This window comes from Heloderma suspectum, chromosome 2 (genome assembly GCF_057233095.1).
Source record: "Heloderma suspectum isolate Gila_16-S chromosome 2, 16-S_ref, whole genome shotgun sequence".
NCBI classification, from domain to species: domain Eukaryota; kingdom Metazoa; phylum Chordata; class Lepidosauria; order Squamata; family Helodermatidae; genus Heloderma; species Heloderma suspectum.
In genome coordinates this window covers 406,341,557-406,360,609 of record NC_139459.1, presented here as the reverse complement: position 1 = coordinate 406,360,609, position 19,053 = coordinate 406,341,557, and the positions used below count along the sequence as shown (strand labels likewise).

At 50.6% G+C, this 19,053-nt stretch overlaps 1 protein-coding gene and 1 long non-coding RNA gene across 7 annotated transcripts in view; one reads left to right on the top strand and one right to left on the bottom strand.

Annotated features, from left to right (window-relative positions):
* The window catches only part of LOC146356757 (uncharacterized), a 30,727-nt gene extending 20,005 nt beyond the window's left edge, over positions 1 to 10,722 (bottom strand). For 3 of the 6 annotated variants that reach the window (XM_084831965.1, XM_084831967.1, XM_084831970.1), the window contains exons 1-7: positions 10,401 to 10,722; positions 8,835 to 8,902; positions 7,627 to 7,782; positions 7,317 to 7,399; positions 6,731 to 6,857; positions 5,680 to 5,754; positions 4,786 to 4,868 (exon numbers count right to left, since the gene is read on the bottom strand). In XM_084831965.1, coding sequence (XP_084688091.1) covers positions 4,786 to 4,868; positions 5,680 to 5,754; positions 6,731 to 6,857; positions 7,317 to 7,399; positions 7,627 to 7,651 — 393 coding nt within the window. In that variant the 5' untranslated portion in view covers positions 7,652 to 7,782; positions 8,835 to 8,902; positions 10,401 to 10,722. The remainder of the gene's footprint in view (positions 1 to 4,785; positions 4,869 to 5,679; positions 5,755 to 6,730; positions 6,858 to 7,316; positions 7,400 to 7,626; positions 7,783 to 8,834; positions 8,903 to 10,400) is intronic. The other 3 variants (XM_084831966.1, XM_084831971.1, XM_084831968.1) reach the window with 2 other exon arrangements.
* The window catches only part of LOC146356756 (uncharacterized), a 28,230-nt gene continuing 19,531 nt past the window's right edge, over positions 10,355 to 19,053 (top strand). Inside the window, exon 1 of the long non-coding RNA XR_014787325.1 lies at positions 10,355 to 11,231. This is a non-coding gene — a long non-coding RNA (uncharacterized LOC146356756). The remainder of the gene's footprint in view (positions 11,232 to 19,053) is intronic.

The following is a 19,053-nucleotide window of genomic DNA, read 5'->3' as shown; positions in this document are numbered from 1 at the left end:
GTTTCATTGCCTCTGCTTGACTGCCCTTCAGCCTCTTGCTCGCTCTCATGCAGGTTCCCCTGTGATTCTTCCTCTGCAGGCTGTCCTCCAGTCTCATCTGCAAGTACCTGGAATCGGTTCCACAGCTCCACTGCTTCCACTGGTGCAGAGTGGCGTCTAGTTTTTCTTCTCCTGTCACCGTTTTCCAAGGAGTATCCTCTACTCCATTTTTCTTCACCTCAGCATTTCCCACTGCCTCATCTTGCTGTTGCTCTTCAAGCTTCTGGTCTTCCCTTTGCTGCTGTAGTTCCCCCATTCTGTCCAAGAACTCTTCGTGTTCTCTTATTCCCCGGAGGGTCGACAGTCGCTGCTCCAGTTCTCTTACTGTTTCTTCCAGCAGCGTGACCAACTTGCACTTGTTGCAGGTGTAGGCCATGTTGTTCTCAGGCAAGAAAACAAACATGGCACACACCTTGAGGGTCACCACCACTGGAGAGTCTTGTCCTTCCATAGCCTATTTTCCCTTTTTGTGTGTAGCTTTGTGATTGTTCTAGACTAGCCTGTTCCTGTACTCAACAGAGGTTAAAAGCAGAGTCCCACTGGTGTGGAAGTGTGTGTTACAAGAAAAATGGAAAAAAGTTAGTTAAAAATAAAATAAAAAATGAAAAAAAAATGTTAGGGGCCTCCTCCTTGCCCTCCCCTGCCGCACTCCCCTGGCCAACTCCTGTTTGCTCCCCCTGTCCGCTCGCTCTGGTCACTCACTCTCTGTGAGCTTGCTTGCTTCTGTAGTCCCTGGACCAGCTGGAGCAGCTTGCTCTGCTCTGCTCAGCTGGGAGGCGGGGAACAGACTGAAGCTTCCCGCCCACTCTGCTGCTGGGACTACTCTGGCCACACACCCCAATTCAGTTGGAGCTCTTAGGAGTGCCTGGTGAGCTCACAGCCACTCAGAATGATAAAGGGCAGACCCCTGGGCTTCCTGCAGCCCACTTACCTCTTAGTCTCTGTCTCCTTTGTCTCTTCAACCACTGCAACTCCCCTGGCCAACTCCTGTTTGCTCCCCCTGTTTGCTCGCTCTAGTCACTCACTCTCTGGGAGCTTGCTTGCTTCTGTAGTCCCTGGACCAGCTGGAGCAGCTTGTTCTGCTCTGCTCAGCTGGGAGGCGGGATTTCTTTCTTTCTTGCATTTCTTTTTCTTTGGGATGGATTTAGTTGCTGCCTCCTGAACAATGTGACGGACCTCCGTCCATAGTTCCTCAGGCACTCTGTCTATCAGGTCTAATCCCTGAAATCTATTCCTCACCTCCACTGTATATTCATAAGGGATATGATTTAGGTCATACCTGAATGCTTTAGTGGTTTTCCCTATGTTCTTCAATTTAAGCCGGAATTTTGCAACAAGAAGCTCATGATCTGAGCCACAGTCAGCTCCAGGTCTTGTTTTTACTGACTGTATGGAGCTTCTCCATCTTTGGCTGCAAAGGACATAATCAATCTGATTTCAATATTGACCATCTAGTGATGTCCATGTGTAGAGTCGCCTCTTGTGCTGTTGGAAAAGAGTGTTTGCTATGATCAGCGTGTTCTCTTGGCAAAACTCTATTAGCCTATGTCCTGCTTCATTTTGTACACCAAGGCCATGCTTGCCTGTTATCCCGGTGATTTCTTGACTTCCTACTTTAGCATTCCAATCCCCTATGATGAAGAGGACATCTTTTGTTGGTGTTAGTTCTAGAAGGTGTTGTAGGTCTTCATAGAAACAATCAACCTCAGCTTCTTCGGCATCAGCGGTTGGGGCATAGACTTGAATTACTGTGATGTTGAATGGTTTGCCTTGGATTCATACTGAGATCATTCTATCGTTTTTAAGATTGTACCCCAGTACTGCTTTTCCCACCCTTTTGTTGACTATGAGTGCTACTCCATTTCTTCTAAGGGATTCTTGCCCACAGTAGTAGATATCATGGTCACCTGAATTAAATTCGCCCATGCCTGTCCATTTTAGTTCGCTGATTCCCAAGATGTCGATGTTCAATCTTGCCATCTCATGTTTGACCACCTCCAGCTTACCTTGATTCATTGATCTGACATTCCAGGTTCCTCAACAATATTGTTCTTTACAGTATCGGACTTTCTTTTCACCACCAGACACATCCACAGCTGAGTGTCCCTTCAGCTTTGGCCCAGCCGCTTCACTCTTTCTGGCGCTACTTGGAAATTCCCTCTGCTCTTCCCCAGTAGCATATTGGACACCTTCCGACCTGAGGGGCTCATCTTCCGGTGTCATCTCTTTCAGCCTTGTGATACGTTCCATGGGGTTTTCTTGGCAAGAATACTGGAGTGGGTTGCCATTTCCTTCTCCAGTGGACCACATTTTGTCAGAACTCTCCGCCATGACCTGTCCGTCTTGGGTGGCCCTGCACGGCGTAGCTTATGGCTTCACTGAGTTACGCAAGCCCCTTCGCCACAACAAGGCAGTGATCCATGGTAAAAACACAACAACAACAAAAGAAATCAGGAGCACCAGCCAATTAAAAAAAACCCTTCAGCAGCAGACCAGCTTACATGGCAAAAGCCTATCTGACTAAAAATATACTTGCTTGCTGAGAACAGAAGGAAAACAGAGAGGGGGTCAATACAACATCCCTCGGCAGGGAGTTCCAGAGGGAGGGAGCGGCCGCCGAGAAGGCCGTCTCATGTCCCCACCAAATATGCCTCTGATGGTGGTGGTACCAAGAGCAGGGCAACCTAGAAGACCTTAAAACCCAGGCGGGCCCGTATGGGGAAGGGGATCTTTCAGGCAGCCTGTTCCCCTGTCAAACAGCAGGACATTTCTCCTAATGTAGCATCAGCATGTCAGTAGCATCTCTTTGGGCAACTACACTCCTTTAAAGTAGCCTTCCCCAACCTGGATCCCGAGATGCTTTGAACTGCAGCACTCATCGCCCCTGCCCCTTGGCCATGCTGGCTGGGGCTGCTGGGAGCTGTAGTCCAAAACATCTGGAGGGTGTCAGGTTGGGAAACGCTGATTTAAGGTATTGACCCAAAGAGTAGATATTATTGAGAGAACAACATTATACTCTTTGGCTAACTGAACTTGTTCCCCTGTGGCTCCCAGAATTCAAGCGGAATGTGGTTCCTCCTGGCTTTGTTTGATTCTCCTGAAAAGAACACAGGGCCGACAGAGCATTTATGCCATGTTCGAGCTGTGGGAGTTCTTCAGGGCAGATAAATGAGAACTCCATTTCAAAATGGATTGGGTCCATGCAGTGCTGGAGTCCCTGAAACCTCAATATATGTACTGTTCTACTGTGAGGTTGATTCTGGTCCAAGAGATCGTATAAAAGCTTCGGCTACTGGGTAGTATAGAAATTAAATGAATGAATACATTACCCTCTTTTGATGAGTTTACTGGGCAGAGATGGCCACCACTATGGGGGGCTCTAAAAGCATTGGACAAATTGATGGAGGTTACGGCTATCAACAGCTACTGCAGCTGATGGCTGTATATTGCTTCCAGTATCACAAAGGCAGTATGCCTCTCACTGCCAGTTGCTGGGGAACATGGGCGTGATGGTGCTGTTGCACTCCTGTTCTATTTGTGGGTTTCCAAAGGGAGGCAGCTGGTTGGCCATAGTGTGAGCAGAATGCTGGACTAGATGGACCCTTGGTCCGATCCAGCCTCAGGGCTCTTCTGTTCTTCTGTTCTCAAATGGTGAATTTTTCTAAACTGTGATGCACATGAAAGCTCGGCTGATTGTACCAGCCAGCGTGGTTACGTTTTTATAGGCTGAATAACGATTCATGCGCCTTTCGTCTTATGCTGTCATTCTTCTCACCGCTGTCATCATTCTCTTGTTATTACTGTTTGTTTGCCGTGATATAAATAATTTTGTCCACATTCGTTGGACTCGTGATTGGGTTCTTTGTTCCTGTCTGATTACACTCCACACATTCCCTGGAGCGAAACAGCGAGAAAACAGAGGCTCGTCTTCAAGCCCCTCTGTACGACCAGTTCTTGTTCTCCCTTCCATAGGGGATAACGCAGCCTTGCAGAAGATTCCCCCGTCAGGGTCAGATCGACTTCCAGGCAAGCAAAGGCTGAATCTGGCCCCCACCCCGAAAAAAAGCTCTACTGCCTCGAACCAGGCAGGCCTGGCCCTGGGGGAGGCTCCTCCCAACGGAGGGGTCATTTGCACAGCCCCGCCTCTGGAGCACGTGGGAGGAGCAGACCACACCTCCATGACCCCCTGTCAGGAGCACCCTAGCTGCCTCTTGCAGTCCCCACCAATAGCCAACTCAGGACACAGATGACGAGGAATTCTTTCCGAGACTTTATTCCTTTATGACTCTTTCAGATATTAATCACTAGTGACAAAGCAAGGAACAGCACTGGGGTAGATAGCAGAGTAGCCTAAACTCCAGGTAAGGCAGTTGTTCCCCGTTTGAAGGAGAACCACAGGAAGACTCTGAACTTATGGGCTAGGGAGAGATCCTCCCTCTTTCCCTTGGGTCCTCGGGACGCGACCGTTGTTTGCGCGCCAAACGAGCGCAGCGCCTCCTTTCGGCGCCCTCCATCTGTCGTTGCTCCCTGCGTCTGCGCCGAGCATCCAGCATGCCCCCTCCAGTGCTCTCTCACTGCCAGGGTCACGATCTATCCCAGGAATGCTGGCAGGAGGAATCTCAGCCAGCTGCTGTGCTTGTGAGAGATGAGCGAGCTCCTCTCCCACGAATTGCTGTTCTTCCTCAGAATCAGAGCTGCTCTGGGGCTCTATGGGCTCAGTTTCCAACCTGACACCCCCTCACTCACCTGCGCAGAGTGCAGAGCAGCTCTTTCGACTTCGCCACAAAGTGGAGCGGATTGGGAGCACACCCTGGATGCTCTCCCACTGCCTGTGAGAGAGGGGTGGGGTGGGGGGAGAGATGTCAGGATATACATTTTCTATGCCAGTTCTTTGTACGAAAACCACAGCATCCTATATGGCCTGGGGCACAATTCAAGATGCTGGACTGGATCTAGGCATGCTCAGGGGGCTTGGCACAGTGTTTCTCTCCTCACCATCTTCTCCCACTCTTTGCCCTGGGAAATCCCTCCCCACAAACCCCGCAGGCTCCCCTTCCTGGAGAGCCCTCTCTTGTGGAGGGAGCAAGCCGACGTGGGACCACTGCACAGACAGGATGGGTGGAGGCCTCCTCACTGTCTCTCCCCACCTGGCTTCCCTCTCTCTTCTTTCAGCCTGCCTGGAGCTTTGCACCGCCGTCTCTGTCTCTCCCTTTTCCTCCCAAACCCATTTTGGTCCCACCAGATTCCTCTAAGTCACTGATGCAGCAGCAGCTTTGGAAACTCCTGCTTTGGCTTCCAGGAAGGATAGTTTGTGTGTGGGGGAGGCCACCCCCTTTCCTCCTATTTTCCTCTCTCGCTTTGCCTATTCTGTCATTTTAAGCCCAGAACTGGCCTGGTTGCCAGCATCCGAAAGCTGAGGCCCACGAGACCGGGCCAGGTGACGTCACATGGTGGCCCACTCTTGAAAGAGAAGTGACTGTGAGGAATCAAGTGGGCAAAACCACTAGAGATGTTGGCAAGAGACCTCAAGGCATCAGCTCTCACCCTCTTCTGAGTTAGATAAAACACGGCAGAGGAAACTGATCAACCCAATCAGGGAGCCTGGCAAGACACAGTCCCACCACTTATCAAAGCACCCACCTGCCAATCGCTCTGGGAGAAATGGCTCTTCTTCCAACCAGGAGATGAGGCGAGGCTGAGGAACCAGAGGCCCTTCTTTGGGGGAAGATGCAAACGAAACATGGTGGTTACTTCTACTTGTCAGGGCTCCAGGCTAGGCTGCCTTTGTTCCCCACCCTCTAACCCAAACACAGAAGAGGCAGCATATTGAAAAACCTGCAAATAACAGGTGAGGGAAGAATGAGAACATCATAAGAGCCCTCATGCTGGATCAGACCAAGGTCCATCTAGTCCAGCATTCTGTTCACACGGTGGCCAGCCAGCTGCCCACAGGAAGCCCACAAGCAGGACATGAGTGTAGCAGCACCTCCTGCCCATATTCCCCAGCAACTGGCATACATAGGCACATGGCCTCTGATGCTGGAGGTAGCACAGAGCCATCAGGACTAGTAGCCACTGATAGCCTTCTCCTCCAGGAATTTGTCCAACCCCCTTTTAAAGCCATCCAAATGGGTGGCCATCACTACATCCTGTGGTAGCAAATTCCATAGTTTAACTTTGTGTTGTGTGAAGAAGTCCTCCCTTTCATCTGTCCTGAATCTCCCACCAATCAGCATCATGGGATGACCCCACTGGGTTCTAGTATTTTGAGAGCGGGTGAAAAATGTCTCCCTGTCCACATTCTCCACAATATGCATGATTCCGTACCCCTCTATCAAGCCTGCCCTTACCCGCCTTTTTTCCAAGCTAAGCAATCCCACCTGATGCAACCTTCCCTCACAGGGGAGATTCTCCTGCCCCTTGATCATTTTTATGGCCCTTTTCTGCACTATGAACATGGCGGACCTGGAATCCTTGCCCAGCTAGGATTGAAAGACCAGGCAGGAAACGGCACTGGGGAGCAGGAGTCAGTGCTCGCTCTTTCCCCTCGTGGCTGCACGTCTCCACCAGGAAGGGAAGGCCCAGCCCAGAGACCCAGGCCTGCTTGTGACCATCTCTCTACCTCCAAAGGAGAGCAAGGCATTCTCATTCTCTCTCTCTCTCTCTCAATCAAGGGCAACAAGATCCTTACCCAGAGAGGCCACCATCCCGTAATTCTCCAGCATGACCTCCTTGTACAGCGCCCTTTGGCCCAGCTCCAGCAGAGCCCACTCCGCCTTGGCGAAATGTACAGCCACCTCCTCAAAGGAGACTGAAACCTGGAGGAAAAAGGACACATTTCTAAGCCCCCAAAATATTTATTTTATTTGTATTTATTTAAAATATTTCTTGGCCGCCTTTCAGGGCAGAAGCCCTCCCAAAAATACAGGTAAGCATCTTAGTCTTACAGAAGTCCAAGCAAGAATGGTCGAACAATATCTTTGTGAGGATAAATGAGAAATTTCTTGACTTCTGTCCACTGTCTCATAAGCATCTCATGAATTTTAATTGTTGTCTGAAACAGATTTGGAGAACTTTGGACTTTTATGTCTACAGAGAGAGAGTGGCCAATGCTTCTGTGTCTCAGTCAAATCTTCTGCATCAGACAGAAGCTTGTCTAATCTGCTTGCAAGAGGACAAGTGTGTGTCAGAGGGAGCGGGGTTTCCTTTGGGCCTCACAATGGAAAAAGAAGCATTCCGGCTGTCCTCAGGGGTCTCCCCAATGATCCCTCCTGTACCTGAGCTGGCTTCATCCTGGCTCTTCCCACTTCCCCGCAAAGAGGGGAGGATCCAGAACATGTCCCTGGCATCCTTCTGCTGCCTGTGAGGGAGGGAGACAGGAGAAGGGTTGTGATCCTGCATATAGGGTTTTCCATGGCAGTTGCTTGTGCGAAGAACAGCCATCTCCCTTTTTGCTTTAGGTCACAATTCTGCCTCTGATCCAGTAAGGCAGAGGAGGTTTGGCCCTCATCCCACACCCCATGCCTGGGAAGTTCCAACCCCAATTATTGACGTAGAAATAGAGGAAGAGACTGGAGTGAGACGCACCCTGGTATCCTGTTGCTCTTGGCATCTTCTAAGAAGAAACTGCCTGTCTTCAAGTGAGTGCAGCCCAGATATTTCCATGTCTGCATCTACGTAACATTATCCTCTGCATCTTGGTAATACGTGTGTACAGCGTAGTAGTGCAGTGGTGACGTGTACCTGTGGTGTTGCATTTCAGATACTTCAGTAATAATCAAGTAGGTGATTGTTCTTAAAGCTTCTATCCAAAGAGTTTCTCTAAGCAACTGTCTTCACCCTTGGGCTCTCAGCTAATATGTGGAGATCACACAACTGGGTGGTTTTAACCCTCATCCCACCCCCGTCTGCAAAACGGGCATTTTGACAGTGGTTGCAAGGTTACTGCAAACCATGACCATTCCATCAAATCTAGAGATGTGAAGCTGGACCTGTCAGGGATGCTTTGACTTGGATTCCTGCATTAAGCAGAGGGTTGGACTAGATGGTCTTACAGACCCCTTCCAAACCTTCTGTTCTATGATTCTATGAAGCCCTGGAAAAAATCTTGGAAAAAATCTTGAAAAATGGAGGGGGGGTCTTTCTGGTCCCCCCCCCCGGACAATTTTTTTTGGAAAAATTGTAAAATTGAACAGATTTGGATTATGAACTATTTTATTTTAGAATTTAAGACAAGGTCTTAACAGACTACAGATATAAAATGTCTGGAAATAATGAAGCCATGGAGGAAAATAGTTTTTTTTTTCTCTGTAAGATTTCCAGCATAGTTATTTTTTCCGTTCCTTATTAAAATGTTTGATCCGATGTATCATTTACTGATAGACATTTTGGGATGCTCCAAGTCATGCTTCCCAACATGTGAGTAGAGTCACCGTATCATAGTATGGAAGAAAATTTGCATTTTTTACAGTTTAGGTTTTGTTCTACAGAGTCCTGTGTTTCTGAGCTTGTTCTGGGTAGATGCTGTATCACTCAATTAACGTGGTTCTAATTCATCACCCACATGTGAAATAAAACACTGTATGTTATCCTGCCACTGTCACTAGATACAGTGGAACAGCGTGTGGGTTTTCCCACCTATGTTTCCTTTTTAAAAAATTAACTTTGAGGCTTGGATCTATGGAACTCACCACCACAAGTTTTAATAAAGTTCTCTATTAGGCCTCACCACTAGGGAATACAGCCTCAGCTATAAGATTTTTTAACTGCTGCCACCAGAATAAGTCCCTCTGTACCTAACAGAAACACAGCAGCCTGGTTCCAATGGCATAGGCATGGAACTGACACCACCGCTAGAGACAACCTTTCAAAAAGAACAAAAAATAAGATTAAAATCATAGAATAGTATAGTAGAATAGATGTTAATTAACACAAATTATTTGCCAAAGTGAATAAAATGTCACCCTTCAAATTGCCTAAAGTTTCTCAAATTAAATATAGCTGCCTACTACCATTCCTAAACTGAGTCTTTCTCAGCTAAATCAAATCTCAATCGTTTTTCCTTCAGATCAGAATTCCTAAGCTCCACCCCACAACCAGGAACAGGTTTAGGAATTTCCCTAAACTTCCTTATAAACAGGAACAGATGCTGTACACCAGTCTTCCCCTGCCTCCAGTTCTTCCTGCTACTGGTTACTAGGATGATTCAGATGTTTCAGGGACTACTTGTCTCTGGTCAGACATAAAATAGGAACCTAAAATATGTGATGTATAACTTAGCTTGCTCCTAAAATGATCAGTTTGATATATTAAATGTAAAAGTAAAGTTTATCCAGACAATAATTATAAATGTACTAACTGAGTTTACTTTTAAAAGCTTTTAAGGAGAACGATTGCACGAGCAAACCAAGTTATACATCATGAAACTTTAGGAACATAAAGGATGCTTTATGTTCCTAAAGCAGCCTTCTTGAACCTGGTGCCCTCCAAAAGTTTCGGACCACGGTGCCCAGAATTCCTGACCCTTGGCCATGCTGCCTGGGAACTGAAGTCCAAAACATTTGGGGTTGGACTCGATGGCCTTGCAGGCCCCTCCCAACCCTACTATTCTATGATTCTGTGATATCTGGAGGGCACCAGGTTGGCTGCCCTGAAGCAACAAAGTGACTTTAGATCTGTAAACAGCACTAAAAAATCGCTTATTTCTACATTTCCTGCCCCAATTATGTATTTATTACATTTCTAATCTGCCCGATAACCAATGTTCTGTGGGTGAATCACAAACAGCTAAAAACTGAAATGCACAGAACAGTTCAAATATATAAATACAGTAAAAATATTTAAAAGAATAAGATACAATGAAACGGAAAACAATACACAGCACCAGAACCGATGAGGCTGGGCGGCCACCTGCCGGGGGTGCCCTGGCTTGGATCCCCGCATTCAGCGGCGGGTGGGCTCGATGGCCTCGCGGGCCCCTTCCGACCCCAGGTTCTACGGAACACCCACCCTAACCTGGAACGAGGCCTTCGAAATGCCGGGGGGGGCGGCCTTTGCCTTGGCCCCCAAAGACGTCTGTTTTTCCCTGAAACAGCCGGCGGGGAGCGCGCGCGCGCCCCGGCCCCGCGCGGCTGCAGCATTGCCAGCCCCTCCCGCGCGCCCCCGCGGTCGCGGCCACGCCGGCCCACCTGGGCGCCGCCCCCCGCGGACACGGGCCGCGCGCCGGGCCCGAGGGAGGGGCGGCGGGCTGCTGCGGCCAGAGGCCCCCCGCCCCGCGAGCGCGCCTCTTCCGGGTCCGCGCGAAGGGGCAGCCGCGACCTCGCGCCGCGCGAGCTGGCCGGGCGGGCGGGCCCGGGACTCACCGGAGCCCCGCGCCCGGGCGCGGAGCCGCAGCCGGGCTGGGCGGGCGCGGCGGCTCCGGCTCCGGGACGAGACGCGGGGAGGGCGGCGGGAAGCGGCCCTCGCGGCGGCCGCCGCGCTGCTTCTCTAGGACTCGGATTCGGTCGCCTTAACCCTCCTCGGCGTCGCGCAGGCGGCGGGCCGGGCCGCGAGGACGCCGCGGGGCCCCTGCGGAGAAGGCCGCGGCTGTCCAGTGCTGAAGTGGCGGGCGCGCCCTCGGCGAGAACCGCGAGGCGGACCCCGCCCGGCCCGGCCCGGCCCGGCCCGGCCCGGCCCGGCGCGCCCGCGTCCCGCCCCGCCCCGCCCCGCGCGCCTCGGCCTGGGGCTGCTCGCGCCTCGCCCGCTCGCCCGCGCGCGCGGCCCGCCGCCTCCGAAGCCCGGGCCCGGCGGAGCGCCCCTCCCCGCGCTGGCGCGGCCTCTTCGCCCCTCTGTCGCGCATGGGCCCCTCCCGGGAGCGCCGCGCCCAGGCCTGGCGGAGGCCCCCCGGCCCCGGTCCGGCGGCGCAGGTGCGCCCGTGGGTAGCGGGAACTTCTCCAGCAGCGGGGACTCGGGTCATCCGCCGCCCCCCTCAGAACTCCCGGTTCCCTCTGAGCTGGCTGCCATCCTCGCTGTAGCTGGGGCGGGGGGGGGGATTCCCCAAACAACGACGCCCCAGTTGGAACGCTCAGGATCGGGGTGACTTGGCCTGGAGCAGGCAGCTAAGACCCGTTCGCTTTACCAAAGACCTGCTCCGGGTGGAGATGAGAACTCCGGGAACCTGTTTGTGGACATGGATCGACGCAGCAGCCTGAAAGGTTTGGACCGCCGCCGACACCCTCACGGGGACCTCCTGCATCTCCAAATTTACCACTGTGTGTGCGCACGCGCGTGTCGGGTTCAATCCAGCTGGGGGTGGGGAGGGGGGAGAGATAATGCAGGAGCCGAGGGAAGGCTACTGGGCAATGTCGGGGCACTGAGGGAATCATAGAATAGTGGGGCTGGAAGGGGCCTACAAGGCCATCGAGTCCAACCCCCTGCTCAGTGCAGGAATCCAAGTCACAGCATCCCTGACAGGTGGCTGTCCGGCCTCGCATTGAAGGCCTCCAGCGTGGGAGAGCCCACCGCCTCCCTAGGTCATGGGTTCCATTGTCGTATTGCTCTGACAGTCAGGAGGTTTCTCCTGATGTGCAGCCGGAATCTGGCTTCCTGTACCTTGAGCCCATGATTCCGTGTCCTGCACTCTGGGGTGATCAAGAAGAGATCCTGGCCTTCCTCTCTGGGACCACCTTTCAAGTCCTTGAAGAGCGCTATCCTATCTCCCCTCAGTCTTCTCAAGGCTAAACATGCCCAGTTCTTTCAGTCTCTCCTCATAGCGCTTTGTTTCCAGTCCCCTGATAATCTTTGTCTGCATCCTTCTTCAAGTGTGGTGCCCAGAACTGGACACAGTACTCCAGATGAGGCCTAACCAGTGCTGAGTAGAGGGGAGCTAGTACTTCCCGGGATTTGGAAGCGATGCTTCTATGAATGCAGCCCAGAATAGCATTTGCCTTTTTTGCAGCCACATCACATGGTTGGCTCATATTCAGCTCATGATCGACAACAGTGCCAAGATCTTTCTCGCTTGTCGTGTTGTTGAGCCACGTATCCCCCATCTTGTAACTGTGCATTTGGTTTCTTTTTCCTAGGTGCAGAACTTGGCATTTGTCCCTATTAAATGCCATTCTGTTGTTTTCTGCCCAGCGCTCCAGTCTATCCAGATCACTTTGAATTTTGTTTCTGTCTTCCAAAGTATTCGCTATCCCGCTCAATTTGGTGTCATTTGCAAATTTGATCAGTCCCTGCACCTCCTCCTCCATGTCATTAATAAAAATGTTGAAGAGCACTGGGCCCAGGACTGAGCCCTGCAGTACTCAGCTCGTTACCTCTCCCCAGTTTGAGAAGGTCCCATTGATAAGCAGTCTTTGAGTCCGATTCTGTAGCCAACTGTAGATCCACTGGATCATTGTTTCATCTAGCCCACTTTGAGCTACTTTGCTCATCAGGAGATCATGGGGCACTTTGTCAAAAGCTTTGCTGAAGTCGAGGTATATGATGTCCACAGCATTCCCATGGTTCACAAGGGAGGTGACTTGATCAAAAATGAGATCAGATTTGTCTGGCAGGACTTGTTCTTGACAAATCCATGTTGGCTTCAAGTAATCACTGAATTGTTTTCAAGGTGCTTACAGATGGATTGCTTGATCACCTGCTCCAGAATGTTCCCAGGCGTCGATGTCAGACTGACTGGTTTGTATTTCCCAGGTTCCTCCTTTTTACCCTTTTTGAAGATAGGGACAACATTCACCCTCCTCCAGTCATCTGGCACTTCACCCATCCGCCATGATTTCTCAAAGAGAATAGACAGTGGCTCTGAGAGTTCTTCTGCCAGCTCCTTTATGACTCTAGGATGCAGTTCATCTGGCCCTGGAGATTTGAACTCATTCAAAGTCATTAGGTGTTCCCTGACCATATGCCTATCGATCTCAAGCTGCAATCCTGCAATTGGATAGACTGGAGTGCTGGGCAGAAAACAACAGAATGGCATTTAATAGGGACAAATGCCAAGTTCTGCACCTAGGAAAAAGAAACCAAATGCACAGTTACAAGATGGGGGATACGTGGCTCAACCACACTACGAGTGAGAAGGATCTTGGAATTGTCGTCGATCACAAGCTGAATATGAGCCAACAATGTGATGTGGCTGCAAAAAAGGCAAATGCTATTTTGGGCTGCATTAATAGAAGCATCGCTTCCAAATCCCGGGAAGTACTAGTTCCCCTCTACTCAGCACTGGTTAGGCCTCATCTGGAGTACTGTGTCCAGTTCTGGGCACCACACTTTAAGAAGGATGCAGACAAGCTGGAGAGGGTTCAAAGGAGGGCAACAAAGATGATCAGGGGACTGGAAACAAAGCCCTATGAAGAGAGACTGAAAGAACTGGGCATGTTTAGCCTTGAGAAGAGAAGACTGAGGGGAGATATGATAGCACTCTTCAAGTACTTGAAAGGTTGTCACAGAGAAGAAGGCCAGGATCTCTTCTTGATCATCCCAGAGTGCAGGACACGGAATAATGGGCTCAAGTTACAGGAAGCCAGATTCCGGCTGAACATCAGGAAAAACTTCCTGAGTGTCAGAGCAATACGGCAATGGAACCAATTACCTGGGGAGGTGGTGGGCTCTCCCACACTGGAGGCCTTTAAGACGAGGCTGGACAGCCATTTGTCAGGGATGCTCTGACTTGGATTCCTGCATTGAGCAGGGGGTTGGACTCGATGGCCTTGTAGGCCCCTTCCAACCCTACTATTCTATGATTCTATGATTCTATGCCCCTTCAGCCTGTACTTTGCCTTTGCCAGGGGGGTCATAAACCCTCTTTTGGGAGAAGACTGAGCCAAAGTAGGAGTTGAGCACCTCTGCCTTTTCTTTGTCCTCTGTTATCATTTTGCCATCCTTATTTAATAGCTGAACAACCATTTCTTTCCTCTGCCTTTTACTACGCACGTAGCTGAAGAAAGCCTTTTTGTTGTTTTTAGCATCCCTCGCTAACCTCGGCTCGTTCTCAGCTTTAGCCTTCCTGACGCCATCCCTGCAATTCTGTGCTACCTGCCTGTACTCTTCCTTTGTGGCTTGGCCTTCTTTCCACTTCCTATATGTGGCCACTCATTGAACCTAATATTTTAACTTCTCCCTCACAACCTTTGCAATGGACCTGATCCAGATCATGTCCCACACTGTCCTAGATATGCAGGGTGCCTCATCAGCCCCAGAACATGCCCTCAAAGAGTGCTTATCAATGGGACCTTCTCAAACTGCGGAGAGGTAACGAGTGGAGTACCGCAGGGCTCAGTCCTGGGCCCAGTGCTCTTCAGCATTGTTATGAATGACTTGGAGGAGGAGATGCAGGGAATGCTGATCATATTTGCAGATGACACCAAATTGGGCGGGATAGCTAATACTTTGGAAGACAGAAACAAAATTGAAAGTGATCTGGATAGACTGGAGCGCTGGGCAGAAAACAACAGAATGACATTTAATAGGGATCAATGCCAAGTTCTGCACCTAGGAAAAAGAAACCAAAGGCACAGTTACAAGATGGGGGATACGTGGCTCAACCACACTACAAGCGAGAAGGATCTTGGAATTGTTGTCGATCACAAGCTGAATATGAGCCAACAATGTAATGTGGCTGCAAAAAAGGCCAATGCTCTTTTGGGCTGCATTAATAGAAGCATAGCTTCCAAATCCCAGGAAGTACTAGTTCCCCTCTACTCAGCACCGGTTAGGCCTCATCTGGAGTACTGTGTCCAGTTCTGGGCACCACACTTTAAGAAGGATACAGACAAACTGGAGAGGGTTCAGAGGAGGCCAACAAAGCTGATCATGGGACTGGAAACAAAGCCCTATGAAGAGAGACTGAAAGAACTGGGCCTGTTTAGCCTTGAGAAGAGCAGACTGAGGGGAGATATGATAGCACTCTTCAAGTACTTGAAAGGTTGTCACAGAGAGGAAGGCCAGGATCTCTTCTTGATCATCCCAGAGTGCAGGACACGGAATCATGGGCTCAAGTGACAGGAAGCCAGATTCCGGCTGAACATCAGGAGAAACTTCCTGACTGTGAGAGCACTACGACAATGGAACCAATTCCCTGGGGAGGTGGTGGGCTCTCCTACACTGGAGGCGTTCAAGATGAGGCTGGACAGCCACCTGTCAGGGATGCTCTGACTTGGATTCCTGCCTTGAGCAGGGGGTTGGACTCGATGGCCTTGTAGGCCCCTTCCAACCCCACTATTCTATGTTTCTTTGATTCTTTCAAAGCAGTGCATCACAGGGAGCAGGGCCGGCCCATTATCCTTTGCCCCCTGAGACCGAGGCCAAGAGGGTGCGCCCCTCTCCCTCCCATCCAGGCCCCACCCATTAGAGCTTTCTGTCCCTGGCACCACCTCCCTCCCTTTCAGTGTGCCATGGTGGGGCATGACCTCCATGCCAAGCGGTATCCTTTGGACTCACCAGTTCCCCTTTCCTGGGATTAGGGAGGAGGGGGCAAGAGGGATTCTGGGTTGTTAATGTCTCTCTCCCACCTCCCCACCCTGCTTGAGCCTTTGATGCGCTGGGCTAGTGCATTCTGGCTATCCCTCGGGGGGGGGGGGTCTCCCCAGCAGCCCCTCTCTTACCTGCACTGACTCTTCCCACTTCACCGCAAAGAGGGGAGGATCCGGAATGTGTCCTCAGTGTCCTTCTGCGGACTGTGGGGGAGGGAGACGGAGGACTGGAGGAGGGTTGTGATCCTGCGTACAGGTTTCCCATGGCAGTTGCTTGTGTGAAGAGCAGCAGTCTCCCTCTCTGCTTTGAGTCATAATTTGGCATTTGATCTGAAATCACACTGGCTGCCAATGTGCTTCTGGTTGGAAAGTTCTGGTGATGATATTTAAAGCCCTAAGCGGCTTGGGACCTTGATAATTGAGGGAACGCCTCTCTCTCTGTATGCCTGCCTGAGGACTGAGATCTGTTGGAGGGGCCCTCCTCTGCGTCCCACCAGTGCAAGACATGAACTATGGTGGGACGTGGGAGAGGGCCTTCTCTGCTGTGGCACCCTGGTTGTGGAATGCCCTCCCCTTGGAGGCCCGATTGGTGGAGACATTGGTCTCATTTCAGTGCCAAGTAAAAACATGGCTTTTTACCGAAGCCTTTGAGGACTAATTGGATTCCCTGAGTTTGCACACTGTTTTAACTATTTCAGATTTTAAATTGGTATTAGCCAGCTTAATGATTCTATATGTTTTTAGCTATTTAGGGTGCTATGGGGATAGGCGGCCGCCTCCAAAGTCGGAGGTGACCGCCTATCCAATGCAGGGCAGGAGAAGTATGGAGGGAACGATCCCCTCCATGCTTCTCCCGCCCTGCCTTTGTGGCTAGACAGCCGATCTCGGCTGTCTAGCCGCGGGAAGGCGGAGTGGGGGAGGCGGCTGCCAGATGACACATAGGATGTCATTTCCACCTTCCCCGCCCCCAAATGCCCCCCAGAACACCCTGTTTTTGCCACTCCACGCAGGTTGGGGAAGGCTGTTGTAATAAGTACCATTCCAATGGGGTGTGTTTTGGGGGGGGATACGCTACAAGAGGCCCCCCCTTCCTCTTCCATTAAGACTGAAATTGACTAGAGTAGAAGCGGTTTGTTCAAAAGATCTCAGGCTTTAAAATGGCAGGATGCGGCACCTTCCCATTGTAAATTTGGTCCCGTTTAACGTCAGAACCTGCACCAAATGGGTCCGAAGCACCCTGGTGGGTAACCAGGCTAATCCCAACAGGTAAACATCACCACAGAACATCACTACAGATGAGATTGTAACTTGAAACCATATTTATGGCTTTATTGCTGAAAATTCAGGGGAAATACAAAACAAAGGAAATAACATGGTGGTTATATGAGCGTTAGAAATTCTCTCTCCAATTACAGGGAAAGAGAATGCAACAAAAACAGAAGATAAATCAAAAGAATTGCCATTGCCAAAGCTGGTACTATGAACGTGGCCAAGAAGATAACGGCATAAGCTTCTAACATTGTTATGGCCCCTCTTTCCAACTTACTCCTGTTTACTACTTGCAGTTCAAAGCTAAACGAAAACAATTCAACCTATGTGTTCACCCTCCCGTGGCCTCCTCCTGCTTCTTACTTGAATACAAAACTTATGCTGAAGCATTACGAAGTTCCTCTAGGCAGAGGAAGAGTAGAGGAAGGAGTTGGAGTGAGCAGGAAGGTCAAGACTTGGGAATAATTCCAGTTGTCACCTCTGAAGATGGGATTCCAAATCCCCTCCTCAGATACAACCTCCAAGTCCCAAACCCAGAAATCACTCTAAATGCCAAACTCAGAAAGCATTCTAAGTGCCAAAGTCTAAGAGTCTAAAGAGGTCCATAGTTACCTAAGTCCGTGGGTCTGGTGGCACAGCAGAAAGAGGGAAGTGGAGCAGCAGCAGGAACAAAAGCACCCCCCCCGGAGCTCCCATTCCCGGGGCTTTTATACCCCTGCTAAGGTCAAAGGTGGGTCCTAAGGAGCAATGAGACAATCAGCCTCCAGTAGGAAATGGGGTGCACGTGGTTAGAGCACTTGCTCACCAGCCAGAAGCAAGGTGTCCCATCTACCTCCCATAATTCCATGTGCCTGGGCAACGTGTCTGGCACCATTACAAACGGGCTACTTTGAAATGTCCCCAAAGGTGACCCACAGTCTGCCATCTGGGCATGCTATCTCAGTTGGTGCATTTCTCCCTGGTACATCCTCTCTGAACTCCCAGTCATTTTTGGCCATTTCTGGTCATATCTGCCCAAATGCCTCCTCCCAGTTGTTGCTTGTGCTCAGGGCTGCACTTCCCCGCCCAAGTAGCATCGAGTAGAGACATTCTCTTAGCAGGTTTGCTCCATGAGATGTTGAAACGGCACTTTTCCTCCCCTCAGTAGGCCTCTGAGCAGGCTCAGTTCTGCTGTTGGTCTCAGTCAGACACTGCCAGCTCGTCGTGGCCTTGAGCGAGCTCTGTGAAGCGGCTTGTAAAGACAGCTGCGTTTTTTTCCCTTCTGCAAAGACAGTCCTGCAAAATCTCAGAGTCTCAGTTAGTGAAATAACATAATTTGGTATAGAATCAAACCTCACGGTCTTCTCACCCAGGGGTCAAGAGTCTGGAATATAAAGCTGGTTACGAGTCTGGGGTCTTCTAGGGGCTCTTCTTATAGGCATCCCTCAGATTAAATCAGCCATCTTTATTCTTTGTTAACCCTTTTAGTAACAGATTAACACCCATAAGTACATCTAGTCACCTGTCCTGGTGATTCCTTCTTGCTGATAGAACATAAGAACAGCGCTTATGCTGGGTGGCCAACCAGATGCCCATGGGAGGGGCAAAACGGGGTGCTGTTCCAGCCCAGCCAGCTGTGCTACAAGCTTATAGGCAGATGGTTTTCTATCACTGCTCCTGCTTGACCTCATTCCCTTCCAGGTGCGAGAAGAGTCTGGCAGGCTGCAACACAGAGGAACTTCCTCTCCGGTTCAAAGAGTTGATGCAAATTACCTCTTAGAAAAATGCCACTCTACAAAAGCCCTTGGAGAACTATCAAGGTACCCTTGAAGGACAGGAATGGATGCAGAGCTCCTGAGAGCGCTCCAGTGTTGGGTGGGAAGGAATATCGGGTCTTTTAAAAATGGGACCTGTCTTCCTCTGCAAGGTTCCTCAAGATGTCTGAAGAGACGATGCAAGAAAATTTACCCTCTTCCAGCCGTTACCAACCTGCTACATAACAGATGTGTTGAACTACAACTCCCAGCATCCCTCAGCAAGCCATTCTGGGAATTGTAATCTAACACCTCTAGAAGGTACTAGGTTGGGGAAAACTTTGAGGATCAGGAAAGCTGCATGCAAGGAAAGCTGTTGTCCTCCTCCGTACAAGGACCTGTAGGGTGGCGAAGAGACAGAAGGAGCCTCATTGGACATCCCCCCTGCCATCTTGTCCATTTGTGAGGGGAGAGAGTAGCAACTGCCCTGCTTGTCAAAAATCGGCCGATGGGGCAGCTCTCTTCCCTCACCAACGCCATCCACCGCAAGGACTGTG